The sequence below is a fragment of the Nicotiana sylvestris genome, chromosome 12, assembly GCF_000393655.2.
Source record: "Nicotiana sylvestris chromosome 12, ASM39365v2, whole genome shotgun sequence".
Classification (NCBI taxonomy): domain Eukaryota; kingdom Viridiplantae; phylum Streptophyta; class Magnoliopsida; order Solanales; family Solanaceae; genus Nicotiana; species Nicotiana sylvestris.
In genome coordinates, this window is record NC_091068.1 from 143,375,897 (window position 1) to 143,390,034 (window position 14,138).

The window sequence follows — 14,138 nt, forward strand, 5'->3', positions numbered from 1 at the left end:
AAAGGACACTTTCCCGGGTTTGACTAGCGCGGCCGCGCTCGTGACTGCGCTAGCGGCTGCGCATATTGCCTAGTATTCTGCCACACGAGCGCGGCCACGCTCTTGACGCACACTTTTCACCCTGTTCCTTTTGGAATTTGGAAAAACGTAAAACATGTAAGTTGTAACCCTTATAGTTAGCTTTCCAACCATATATTGTGGAGCCCAAATGTAGTTTTGAGCAAAAAATTATGTGCATTTTACTAGACAGTGCGCAATATGCCTACTCAAGTCTTCGTTTGTTCTTAACTATCAAAGTTGACCCCTGATACGATCCCGACTTAATTCCTTGGACTTTTGCTCAAACTTCAAAGCTCCAAATCACTTGAATTCATTCCATTACATCTATATAGCTCGGAATCACTCCTACAAGGCATAAAACACACAGTTAGCGCAAGACACTAGCGATTAAAGTTCAAACTCAATTAAAGTGCAGTAAATTAGAGTGTAATAAGCGACTAAAATACGTAATTATAGCCTATCATCAGTTTTCCTCATGCTGGTTCTTATTTTGGGCAGTGGTAATTAATTTCTTGCGTCTCCCTTTAGTCTAGATTTGACATTTAGCTAACAACAACAATAACGTATCTAAGGTGATCTACATTACCCCTATTTTGTGCAGATAGAAAGGCTGTACCTGATAGACCCTAGGCTGAAACTTAGCTAGTACATTCATCTGGTATTCCAGGAGAGGGAGGGGGGTTTGGGGGGGACGACACTTCAAAGCTAGATGTCTGCATTTTCATTTTCCAAGAATTTATTAACCAAGTCTTTTCCTTTTTCGGAATTAACTGTTGAGGTAGAAACTCCCAGGTACGTGCAAGGACACAATTAATTAAGCTCTATCCCAAGAGCATCCACATCCTAATTGACGTACATATATAGTTTGTTTTGATCCTACAAATTAAACATTTTATTAAGAGTATACATTTCCTTAAGGAACGTTCATAGGATCATGAATAAACTTAGCTCTCTTCTTTCCATCACATAAAAGTTTGAATTACAATGATATAACTCCATATTTTAACTACAAGTATAATCAACACTTTAATTTCTATATTATAATGCGATATATTGGTTTCTTGGATGTGTGCAGCTATGAGACCAGAATTGGTGGAGGCAAAAAGATGCAAGAAGCGGAGCCAAAACTTCCATGGGCGGTGCCGCAGCCGGAAAAAATGTGCTGATATTTGCCACACTGAAGGCTTTGAAAGTGGCCACTGTAAAGGCTTCTTGAGTCGCCGCTGCATCTGCACCAATCCTTGCTAAATCGTTATAACCTCATGAAAATAATGAATGTGTTGCTCAGAATTGGAAACTTCAAAAAAAAAAAAAAAATGTTCACCTTTGCTTGTGGGAGTTAGGTGGACTCTTATATATGTTAATAATATGCAGAAATTCTTAAGTTGCTGTATACTCGAAGCTATCCAGCTTGTTATCATGAAGTGAATAAACCATCACATTGACAGTAAAAATCACTTCCATTATGTCTCTCTTCATAAGATTTGGTACGTCGGCGCTGCATCCTCAACTCCTCAATAGTCTCTAAAGTTTCTTCGGGGAGAATGATTATCTTATGACATTGTTTGGTCAATTCACTTGTAACACCTACCTACCTCCCCCTACCAACCAACCAAGTAGTGAAAGTGTATATAAAAAGTAATATTTGACCTATTATACACAATATTTTGGCAAAGGGTGTTCAATTAGTCACCCTTCGTCGACTATAACTCCGCCGTACGCCCAACACACCCTTCGATCTCATATTAAGGAGATTTATGAACATAATAAAAGAAAAAGATACGGCAGAGTGCAAAAGAATGATTATCTCCTAGGCAATTAGAGAGAACGCACATTTGGTTATGGAAAAACACGCACAAAATCAGCAATTTGGCCAATATGAACAAAGAAAATGGAGAAAGACAAATGACCATTTATACACTGAATTTGTATTACCTTTTAAATAGCAGCACTAAAATAAAAGAGGGGAGAAATATTTACATTTTGGATCAACTGATAATGCGGAAAACGAAAATGTGACATTTACTGTCCGCATCTAGTGCATGCCTTTGATACATTTGTCAATTGTTGGCCCTAGTTTTGGAGAGTTTTCATGAGCAACAACTACTCTGTGTTGTTTGGTGTTCTTGTTTCTGTTTCAAGATATTTTTCTTCCCTGGAGCAGATCCTTCTTCTAGAAGACTAGGTACCTCCATTATCTGGGTACAGTAGAAGATTAACAAAAAGGTGAATCTTGAATATCTCGTCAACAATAACAAAAACAATATACCTAGTGTATTCCTACAATGTGAGGTTCGGGGAGGGTAATATGTACGTAGACCTTACCCTACCTTGTGGAGGTAGAGACACTGTTTACGATAGACCATCATCTTGAATATCTTGTCAACATCTAGAAATGCCCGGAAAACATGTTCTTTTGTGATTTTCAAGTAATATTTTATAGTTTCTTAAGTGTAAAAAGATGTCATGGGTTTTTGAATACTTGCGCCAACAGATTCTTAAAAAGTCAAGGTATTACCCTTGTGTCATGAAACAAAATGGGTGAATGTAAAATTAGGACAGGACACAGCAGCAACTCAAAGTTAGGGAGACAAAGGGAACAAAAGGGAAAGCAAAAGGAAGTGACTACAAGTTTACAAAGTGTCTAGACCAATCATCAGTTTGGACTTTGGTTGGGGTAATCAGGATTTTCCAAGCAGTATGAATAAACTTGCTTGTCATAATCTTCTGTCAAAGTCTATATAATGAAACCATCACCAAATATCTCATTAAGGTAACATTTTTGTAAAGGTTTTCCATCAAAGGTCAGTTAGAGCACCTATAAACTGATCTAATACCAATTACCAAACATCAAAATTTTTAGATCTGTATCCACCATGATATTAATTTGAATTTGATTCACATATGATGAATATAAAGAGATGGTAGCTACATTTGCTCATTCACAAAAGCGACTGATTTAACCTAAATCATAAAATAGGAGAAGATTCACAATCCAATTTTATATGCCTAAGTGACACTCGTATTCAAATCACGAGAATCAGTATCTGTTCATGAATATGTCTAGAATTAATTCTTGTATATCTACTTCTATTCATGTGGGAGAGGAGTACTAGAATTCTATTTGTTTTATGGGTTGGAAAGGTGAAGATTTTCAAGAAAGAGAATCATAAGTCCTCGGACTGTATTTGCAATTTATTTACATATTCGACCAAATTTATGAGGTGCAAATTCTGCAGATTTATATGTCAGCAACAGAAGTTCAAGCTTATGGAATCCTTTTTCCTTTTCTTTTTCTATTTTTCTCTATTGATATCTCTGGGTTGATAAACCATTTTTCCCTTCAATGTGAGGAAAAGAGTATTGGGGCCATGACAACATCTCTTCTGACTCCTACGGAAAGAGTGAAGGAGTATTATTACCTTTAAGGTAAGCTCTTCAAAGCATTGCTCTACATTTGCTCGGGTTTTAGCACTGCACTCAAGAAATAAACTTCCAAGCTCTTTTGCTAGAGCAGCACCTTCCTCCCTGCTCACAACTCTCTCAGATTCCTGAAATTCCATACCAAAAAGAATCAGCTAAATAGGTCCTATAATTCATCTAGATTTATACAAGCATCAAATAATCTTATAGTGAATGGAATGAACGTAATTTCTAATGTTAATGTTAAAGATTCTAATTAACACATGGATAATGAGAGCAAGATACACCAAGGGTAGAATAATAGTTACGTTCACAAAGTGAGACAAGAGATGTAATTTATAGTTCATATTTGGTTTGCATATATAGGCAGAGAGTAGCCTACAACTCAGCTCCTAAACGGAAGAAATCCTGTATATTCATGTTTAAAAGGTAGTCTCATTATTAGTTTTTGCTAGAGCAGTATATCAATTGTCTATCAAGAGTGATGGTTTCCTATTCTAAGAACCTTCTAAAGCAAACCAGATGCTGCAGCAGGATAAAGTGCACTCCAAGCATTCAAGAGCATACACAAGCATATTCACTCTAGCAGGACTTACTCTGTCAACTTTGTTTCCAACCAGCATTTTGATACAATCCTCGTTAGTACAGCAAAGCTCCACCTCTTTTGCCCACACATCAGATAGGTTTGTGAATGTGTCTCGCCTTGTCACATCATAAACTGTGATTTACAGTAACAGCAATCAGATATTATGAACACAGAAAAGAAATGCAATGACAAATTTAGACAAGACATAGTATTGCACAACAAATAAGGCAGGAAAATGCTTCTTTTGCTGATGCAACTAGGAAAGCTTAATTTCGTTGACAAGTATTTGAAGATTATCCAGATGAAAAATGAAAATCCATCATTTGCATGTCTTCATATGTTACCGTTATGTGCTCGTAAGAGCCCATCAACATGGATACATGATGCTCTGATAAGGGGACTTAGGAAGACAACAGTCAGTTCACTTTTCTGTTGCAAAAAGCTTCTAAATGTTTGTGATGAAGAAAACTTTTTCAGTGTACTTTGCTGGACAGAATTCCAACAGGGGAATATAGAGAAAGACGAAGAGTTCTAAAATCATCCACTCTTAACAATGAAAGCATGCTCGATGTAGGTTCCTTAAGCACTAACATTTCATTAGAAGCATAAATAGAATTCTAAAGACAATAACATCCGTTTTCACCAGTATTATAACAAAAAAGAAAAATTCTCTATTCACAACATGCACATAAACTGAACACGAACAGAAATTTGGATGGCTCTCAACTCAAAGAACAAAATGGCATGTAGTCCCTCTAGAATGGTATGTAATATTTCTTCATCTATGACATACCAAGAATGATTCCCTGAGCACCTCTGAAGTAGGAGCTTGTCAATGTCCTGAACTTCTCCTGTCCAGCTGTAGAAAAATGCTAATAAAAGTTACAACCTGGCCATGGCATCTAGGTAAGCCTAAAAAGTACATGCCTTTATGATGTTGCTGAGGAAAAGATGATGCAAAAATTTGGGTTATTATGTTGGAGTAGAACAATGACAGAAGTTATGTCCATGATAAACTACTATCATCAATTCTGTTAGAATTTAAACTCTACCACTCTGATCAAAGCAGAGCATTATAGGTTTCATTCACTGGCAGTGTGATCACAGTGTTGCGTATTAACTCAATAACTTTATTTCAGAATCCAAAACTGTAGCAGCCTTTGGCGCGCCGAGTATAGGTAGAAGATCAATTCAGCAGGTCATTTTTGACAAACAATCTTGCTATGGTGTATATTACTGGAAGACATGTGACCAAAATAAGCACATGAATTCACCATTGCATTGAAGTGGACAAGGTGATGATTCATTAACTTGGTTTCACTGTCTCTCAACACACAAGCAGCAGTGAATTCTTAGTTGCTACTATTAATTTGATCATATGTAATCGAGATATCATGATGGGTGATATCAAACTTAAATGTCTAGAAACAATTTAAAACTTCTATAGCCGGAAGTACTATGCTTTTGGCTTAGTCATCAAAAGTAACTTGAATTCAAAAAATACTGAAGACAACGAAGCGCCTTCCTATTGAATCACAGGACAATATTAGGAACATGGATACTTCACTAGGCAGACTTAACAAGCTCCCCTTATGTTTGCATTATTAAGCTTGATAGGTAAGATTTTGAGGCTATTAAGTGGAGAAGAGTGGTTTCTAGTCCACCTTAAATAGGAGAAAAGTTAGCTTTGTGTTCCGGATCATCATGTAGTAGAATGGCTTTGATCTCTCTGCCAACAAAAGATTCATAGGATCTGTTTACGATCTTCCCATTGCTTTGTTTGCTGGTTTTGTTTTGAGAAAGTATTTCAATCACTCTTATGATTTTATAATAAAGTTTCTCATTGCATGGCCACATGTTAACATATTTGGACATGGACAAAACTTCATTTTCTGTTGGATAATAATTTCACTGTGGGCGCAGATAGATTATGATGAACACAGGTAAAGCCTCAGCTATTAGAGAATACAGGAAAACCATTACCTGTGTCCCAAATGGTAAGCTTCAATCTATTCCCACCAACAGTGAGCGTCTTGATTTTAAAATCAACACCTAGCCATTAGGTCAAAGAAACAGAAAATCATTGGAAAGTCGATAATAAGAAATAGTATCATATGAGACCAATATCATAAAAATTCTTGAAAGTATTAGTATACCAGCAATCAGCAATACAGAGACAGACAGGAAGAATAATTAAGATTGGTTAGTTTAATTTCTAACTTGCTTCTCCTTCTTCATCTTCTTCTTTTTAAATTTACTCTTACATTCTTTTGCCGATCAGAGGTTCTTTCCTGAAGATTTTGATACTAAAGTATCCTACTCCAAAATTGTATCATAAACAACTCAAACATGGCATATTCTAGGAGTAGGAGTCAATTCAACCCAAAGAAAGCTAAAAAATCTTTTTGGATGAAGTAAAAGTTTCATTGCTAGCATCAAGTAGATGCAAAAAGATAGTGCAAGGATATTACAATTGAGCTCACAGAAAATGAAAATTAGCTCCTTAAAGAGGTGGCTATTCTAAAACCAGGGAGCTAATAAACTGGATGAACAAGGAATCATTGGACTAAAATTATGAACGAAAACGGTGTAGTATAAATTCAGCATGAAGCAATGCAACAAGCAACCATTACAAACCACGGAGAAGGTTGATTTCTGCCTGAAGAATAGGATGAAAATTCGAGGCAATAAGAGTCCAAGATAGGGTGGCAAATGGGCGGGTTAGACTGAATTTGGGCGACAGGTTAGGTCAATAAATGGGTCATTGCCCAACCCAGTTCAAAGTGTACTTGGGCTAAAATGGGCTGGGTCAAGATGGGCTAAACAATGGGTCATAGCCCAACCCGCCCAACTTGACTCATGTTTTAGAACCATGCTCATCTTGCATGAAAAAGCATTTTACCTTAAAATGTATAAGTTGAAAAATATTTTGCGGGTAAGGGTGGATGAGTGGTGCAGAAAAAACGAAAAAACAGAAAACAGAAAATTAAAAATACAAAAAAAAAGTAAAATAAAGTAAAATTTTTGAGGGGGTTTGCGCAGGGAGAGGGGGTGGTTGGTTGGTGAAGAAAAACAGAAATTAAAAAAACAGAAAAAGGTAAAAATAAATAAATTGAGGGGGTTAAAACGGGGGGTGGGGGTAAGGGGTTGGGGTGGATGAGTGGTGCAGAAAAACAAAAAAAAATTAAAAATTAATTTGTGGGGGTTAGCACGAGGGGGACGGAGTAGGGTGGGATGGGCGGTGCAGAAGAACAAAAAAAATAGAAAATTGAAAATATAAAAAAAAAAAAAATTTTTGAGGGAGGTTGGAGGTGAGTGGGTAGGGGTAGGTGGGTGGTGCAGAAAATTAAAAATACAAAAAAAAATGGAGCAACTAAGTAAATTTCTAGATAAGTTGGGTTGAGATCCCTTTATTTTGGGTGAGTTTCATGAGTTGTATTTAGGCTGCTCAATTGGTCGGAATGAGTTCTAAAAAATAATGAGTTAACTTGGGCTAAACTCAAATAGACCCATGAGCTAAAATGTGTAAATATAGCACGGTATAACCAGTTTTCGGACTGGTCATTCAAAAATAGTCAGCGTTTACCAAGTCAATAAAAAATAGCCACTATTTTGCTGCAACAGAGACTGGTCCAGCATAATATACTGGAGTTCGGTGCACCTGTGTATGAACTCCATCATATTATGTTGGACCGGTATACTTTGTTGGCTCCAGTATAATATACTGGAGACTAGAGCACCGGTGCTCCAAACTCTAGTATATTATGCTGGACCGGTATACTTGCTGGAACTCCAGTATATTGTGTTGGAGTTCTAGTGTCCCCAGAGTTCCAGCATACTTATCTTGGAACTCCAGTATAATATGTTGGAGTTCAAGTATACTTATGCTGTAACTCCAGCATAATATACTGGCGTATTTTTCGGGTTTTGAACACTGTTTTTGCTCAGATTTATCTTTACATGAAAAGTGACTAAATTTCGATTACTTTTGAAACTGGGCTATTTTTGAACGACCAATTGTAAATCTAGTTATTTTTGAATTTCTCCCCTAAAATGTTTGTAGTTCAACCCATTAATCTCTGGATGGGTTGGGCGAGTTGGATGGGTTTGGGCTCAAATTATCAGTCCAACGGTAACTACAAGAAAGAACCAGTATATGTAAAACCACTATAAATCACTCAAACAAATTACCAAAACCTATAATGAAATTAATCACAAGCATTCTTCTTCTTTTTTTTCCGAAGTTCAATTTAGATGCTTAAAAATAACAGCTAAAAATCCAGCAAAATCCATAATAATGCAAGCACAGGATGGAGAGGAATTAGTTTCTATATAAGAACTAGTAACTTTTTAAGCACAAAAGTCAAACTTTGATGCCTCTGATTCCCCAAAAGAAACGCAGTATTTACTAAATTTAGATTAATCTGAAGATTAATGATAGTGCACACAAACTCAATTCCCTCTTAATTCAAACGCCGAGATTTAATGCACAGTTGATAATTGAAGATCGTATAATCCAAATCTAAGCGAAGCTCAAATCATGAAGTTAGACAAAATAAAATTTTCACAAGTTTAGACACCTAATTGAAACTATATGTTTATATAGATATAATAAATTGATACGGCAAAACATATGGTAACTCACCTATCACAACATGTCAAATACTACAGATACAGTGTTTGGAAACTTAAATCATTGAACATTAGATTGAGACAAGTTTAATCTGAGCGAGCGATGCTCATTTGAAAAGATTCATTCAGGCAAGCCCTAACTAGCTTGGATTGAGACGTAGTAGTAATAGTAATTGTGTAATGTTTCACAAATTGATGAAGAAGAATACCAATGGTAGGGGTAATATCGTCAATAGCATTAGAAATGAAACTGAGGAGCAAGCTGCTCTTGCCAACTCCTGAATCACCGATCAATAAGATCTTAAAAGACAAATCATAACTGCTGCTGCTCTGCGCCGCCGTTGATGATCTCATTCCCTGACACTATCTTTCTCTCTCAATAATGAAAAACTTTCTCTCTCTAGCTAGCTCCAAGTACGGTAAAAGCCTATGGCATGATTCACCCTTTCTGTAGCTATATGTATACTTCATAGAGAGAGAAAGGAATATAGATATCTATATGTATGTATAGGTTTTGGAGAGAGAAATTAAGAAAACGGCAAGCTGAAGAATGAGGACAATGTCATCATTGTCATGCAAGTTATGCTTTTATTCTTTCCTTTTCTTATTTCTATTCTGTTATTTTGCTGAGTAGCAAATGTAGAGATTCATTACAGAACATGATTCGGTTTCTGAGTGACACGCATTGCACCTGAGAGGTTGAGTGGCATTGAGATAAATAAAGAACGAACCAGGGGTGAAGAATTAGTGCGATTGGGCTCCAGCGTCGTCTTCTACTTTGGTGGTGGGTCAAATCAAAATATCTGTGGGCTTTTTCTACTGTGCTTAGGGATGGCAATATGGGGGCGGATGTGCGGCGGGGCGGCGCAAATGTACGCGGGTGCGGTGCGGGTTTGAGTTTTGCGGGTGCGGTGCGAGTTAAAATATTGTTATTTAAAATTCAGGCGGATATGAAGCATTGCGGGTTGAAGTCATGAATTGACTTCATACTGCAGCGGAACATAGCAAACTTGTCCTAAACCCATTTATTTTGTTGTTTTGTCCTGCATTATAAAAAAACTCTAAATTGATGTACTTTTATTGAAGTTTTTTAATCCAATCTTTTAAGTATTACTGTAGTTTCTAAACATTTCATTTCTTTTTCTTGTTATACCCAAATCAAGCAATGAAAAGTAAACGATTTTCCTCCATCTTGGTAGATATTCTTCCTTCCTCTTCCTTTTTAGATTTCTAGTTTTCAAATAAAATAAAAGAAACTTAAACATGGAGGTTGCTTGAACTTTTGATTTCATAAGAATTTTTCCATGCCCTATGGAGATGTATGGAGGCTGGCGGTGTTCCGGTGGCGTACATTAGGGCGATTAAGGACATGTACGAGGGAGCAAAGGCTCGGGTGAGGAGTGAGGGAGGACACTCGGATCATTTCCCATTGGAGATGGGGTTACATCAAGGATCGGCTCTTAGCCCGTTTTTATTTGCCTTAGCGTTAGATGTGTTGACGCGACACATACAAGGGGAGGTGCCACAGTGTATGCTATTTGCGGATGACATAGTCCTGATAGACGAGACGCGAGGTGGAATTAATGCTGAGTTGAAAGTTTGGAGACAAACGCTAGAGTCTAAAGGTTTCAAGTTGAGTAGGTCAAAAACTGAGTACTTGGAGTGCAAGTTCAGTGATAGGATGCATGAAGAAGAAGTAGAAGTGAGGATTGGTACTTGGGTCATCCCTAAAAGAGATAGTTTCAAGTATCTTGGGTCTATTATTCAACGTAACGGGATGATTGACGATGATGTTACTCATCATATTGGAGTAGGGTGGATGAGATGGAGGCTCGCCTCGGGTTTTATGTAATAAAAATGTGCCCCCTGGACTTAGGGCAAGTTCTATAAAATGGTGGTTAGACCGACTATATTGTATGGAGCTGAGTGTTGGCCCATCAAGAAGTCCCGTGTCCAAAAGATGAAAGTAGCTGAAATGAGGATGTTGAGATGGATGTGTGGGCGTACTAGAAAAGACAGGATTAAGAATTAAGTTATTAGGGACAAGGTAGGAGTGACATCTGTGGAGGACAAGTTGCGGGAATTGAGGTTGAGATGGTTCGGGCATGTGAAGAGGAGAAACATAGATGATCCGATCATGAGGTGTGAGAGGTTATCCATGGCGGGTTTAAGGAAGGGAAGGGGTAGGCCTAAGAAGTTTTGGGAAGAGGTAATTAGGCAGGTCATGTCATTGCTTCAGCTTACAGAGGATATGACCCACGATAGGAAAGTATAGGGTTGTAAGTTGACAGATAGTAGTGTATTCCTCCTAGGCCGACCATTAGTACCAGGACTATTTTTGTAATTTTCTATTTATGGTTTTTTATTATGCATGTTGTGGCATTCACGCTCGTTACCATGTTACATTGTTGTTAATATTCTATGCTACTTGGTTGCTTTATCTTCACTGTTACTTGAGCCGAGGGTCTATCGGAAACAACATCTCTATCTCTATGAGGTAAGGGTAAGGTCTGCGTACACACTACCCTCCCTAGATTCCATTTATGGGATCAAACTTGGTTTGTTGTTGTTGTTGCAGTACATATGGAAGTCCATACTTCAATATAGTATTAATACTACAAATTTATGTTAATGGAATTAAAATTTGTTCTGTCCTTCCAATTCAATTATCCAAAATGTTTGAATTTTTTATTGATTTATTAGTAGTTAGATCATCTTATCATCTCTCCTATAGTTTAATGCATAAGAGTCCAAAATCCTGGGTATTTTGCACTTAATTTCATTTCCAACTGTATCAGAACTCAAAAGAATATTGTTTTGTGTCAATCGTATTTCTTGGGGAAGAGACTTGGTCCAAAATCTAACAAAATTCAATTAAAAAAAACTTAAGTTGGGCGGGTGGATGGGGCGTAGGTATGGGGTGGATGAACGCGAGTGCAAATGCTATGCGGGGTAGGGCGGGGTGGGTTAAAATTTTGCGGGTTAAGACAGAACACGCATCGCACCTGCACCGCTTGTCATCCCTAACTGTGGTATTGGGTTGGACCCAAGACGTTTAGTTGTGATGAAAATTATGTCGGATGGATTTTTTTTTCTAGAACAAGTTTATATTTTGGCCCCATTAAGAAAACTTCAGTAAAATAGCCTTGTTATCAGAATTTTGAAGCCACTGTCAGAATATTTTCATATAAATAATTTTGATGATTGCCATATTTGTGTCGAATCCGTGTGATCACTATATGAAAATTTCTAGCAATTGCTTTTGCAAATCCTGGTGATGACCATATGAAAATTTCTGACAATTATCATGTTTTGTTGTAAATCTTGATGACCACTATATGAAAATAGTTTGCGATTGCAATGTTTTTGTAGCAAATCCTGATGATCGCCATATAAAAAAATTCTAGCGATAGCTAAGAACACTTTCCAAAATTCTGGTGAAGGCTATTTTCTAAGACTTATTAGGATCAAAAAATTAAGAGTGACAACGAAATATCTTATTTTTTTCATTCACCTTACTTGTTACTGAAGGATTGTGTATAGGTGTTCGTAACACGCAACGGAAGACAATAACAATCCTAGGCAGATCTTTTCGTGTTTAAAATTTATTTACATGTCAATAGATCAGATCTAAGACGTACCTGGTGAAAAAAGTCTTATTTCAAATTCTTCGATAGTGCGAAGACTCTATGCGTGTCCACACCGAGACTGATCCTTGCTATCAACTCTTTGATCAATGAAACCCGCGAACAAATTGAACGAAAAACTTGTGCTGAAATTTTTCTCAAAACTCCAGCAAATAATGCTTTCTTGTCAAGAATATATTTCCTAGTTTTTAGTTTCTTCAAAGAACTCCTTTTAATCACACTTTCACAAAGTGTATTTTTCCTAGACCACCTACGGCACTTTTCCACTACCTCTTTTATAACATCACCTAAACCTTTTCCTTTTGGTTAAGGTAGTCAATTACCTTAGGCTATAAATCTAGTTCCAAAAATAGACTTCATAAAAGGTTTTCATTGGAAATTCTTTATCCCATTCCTAATGGGATCACATGCACATCGGCGGCAGCTATTCCTTTATGAACTTTAATACGTGAATCCAATTTCACATTGGATTTCACAAATAAGTTTCCATCAACTTTTTATTAACAATTTATTCATATTTCATATACATTCTGATATGAAATATTAATTATATATCATATATATATTTCAACTAAGAGATATAATTTATTTTTCTATTCCAAATAGAAAACTTCAATTTGCTCACAACATTAATTATATCCTCTGTGCTAGCAAAGAATATAATAATATTTGATTTGGACTAATAATTTATTTATTTGACTAATTAAATTCTTTAATTTAATTATCAAAGACTAAAGCAATTAATCCTTTAGCAAAGATCAGAACACTTGTTAGTGTGCGATCCTATAGGTTCAATATTAAGTTGGTAGTAAATTGATCACATCAATATACTAATCAAGGGTGGCGTCTAGCAACACTCCTTAACGACCGGATAGCATGAAGTATACAATTTACTCTCAAGAACCAGTAGAAGAATAATGTAGTAATTTCTTTTGTCCTTATAGCCCTGGATCACCCTAGGATATGGTTCAACTGTCAAATCCTAATAGGCGACCAACTATGTGTTCATGTCTAATATAATCGACCATTGAATGACCTAAGAAACTCTTTTCTTCTTTCATTCAATTGCCCTGGCCAAGGTCTTAATTTGGTCATTTATAATTCATAACAATATGGAGCTTAAACTCATTACCAAGAGTTGACAGATTCCATCTTGATCAATCACTAATTCTACAAGTATTCAATCGTACCCACTATCCTTTCAATCGCCCTAGGGCCGTAGGTGTCTAGTATTAAAGCACAACAAATAACTTGTCAATTACTGTGACAATCTTAGGTCAAAGGAAATTCTTGCATCACATTCTTCAAGAGAATATCTTATTGACAGTTTATGGTAATTCTAACCATTAGGAAGTATGCAATGAGTCGGTTCAATGATCATATCTCTATATGCATCATCTATCTATGTGATTTAGTTAATGAGATCAACTAATCTTTATTCCATAAAGATGATCAGATAAATATTAATCTAACCGGATTACTAATGTCCAAATTAATAATCCTACAATCAAGAACAAATTTAGATTAAGTTGTAAGAGACTTTGCTCTCATTATCATGATCTCTATCACAATGACAAGTCTCAAAATTTAATCAAGGACCTTATCAAATTAATCAAACAATTAATAATAACTATGATAAAAGAATTCCATATATTTTTATATCGAATAACGTTCACAAAAATATGTTCAAATCATCAAATATGAGATTGGATCTAGGGCATATCTACTATATCCCTAACAATCTCCCACTTGCACTAGAGCCAATCGCTCTTGTACTTCATTCCCAATTT

At 36.4% G+C, this 14,138-nt stretch overlaps 1 protein-coding gene across 1 annotated transcript; it reads right to left on the minus strand.

Annotated features, from left to right (window-relative positions):
- Nucleotides 1–1,952: 1,952 nt before the first annotated feature.
- Nucleotides 1,953–9,635, minus strand: LOC104245644 (ras-related protein RABC2a-like). Its single transcript, XM_009801278.2, has 6 exons — nt 8,911–9,635; nt 6,053–6,121; nt 4,863–4,928; nt 4,080–4,201; nt 3,483–3,611; nt 1,953–2,258 (listed from the first exon to the last, which is right to left on the minus strand). The coding sequence occupies exons 1-6, from the start codon at nt 9,053–9,055 to the stop codon at nt 2,151–2,153; spliced, it is 639 nt and encodes a 212-aa protein (XP_009799580.1). The 5' UTR covers nt 9,056–9,635; the 3' UTR covers nt 1,953–2,150.
- Between the last annotated feature and the right edge of the window lie 4,503 nt (nt 9,636–14,138).

Excerpts from the sequence above, each read along its gene's own strand:
- LOC104245644 (XM_009801278.2), bottom strand. The coding sequence starts at position 9,055 with ATGAGATCATCAACGGCGGCGCAGAGCAGCAGCAGTTATGATTTGTCT. Across the intron at positions 4,929-6,052 it reads GCTTACCATTTGGGACACAG|CTGGACAGGAGAAGTTCAGG; the intron begins GTAATGGTTTTC and ends ATTTTTCTACAG. Across the intron at positions 4,202-4,862 it reads TGCTCAGGGAATCATTCTTG|TTTATGATGTGACAAGGCGA; the intron begins GTATGTCATAGA and ends TGTAAATCACAG.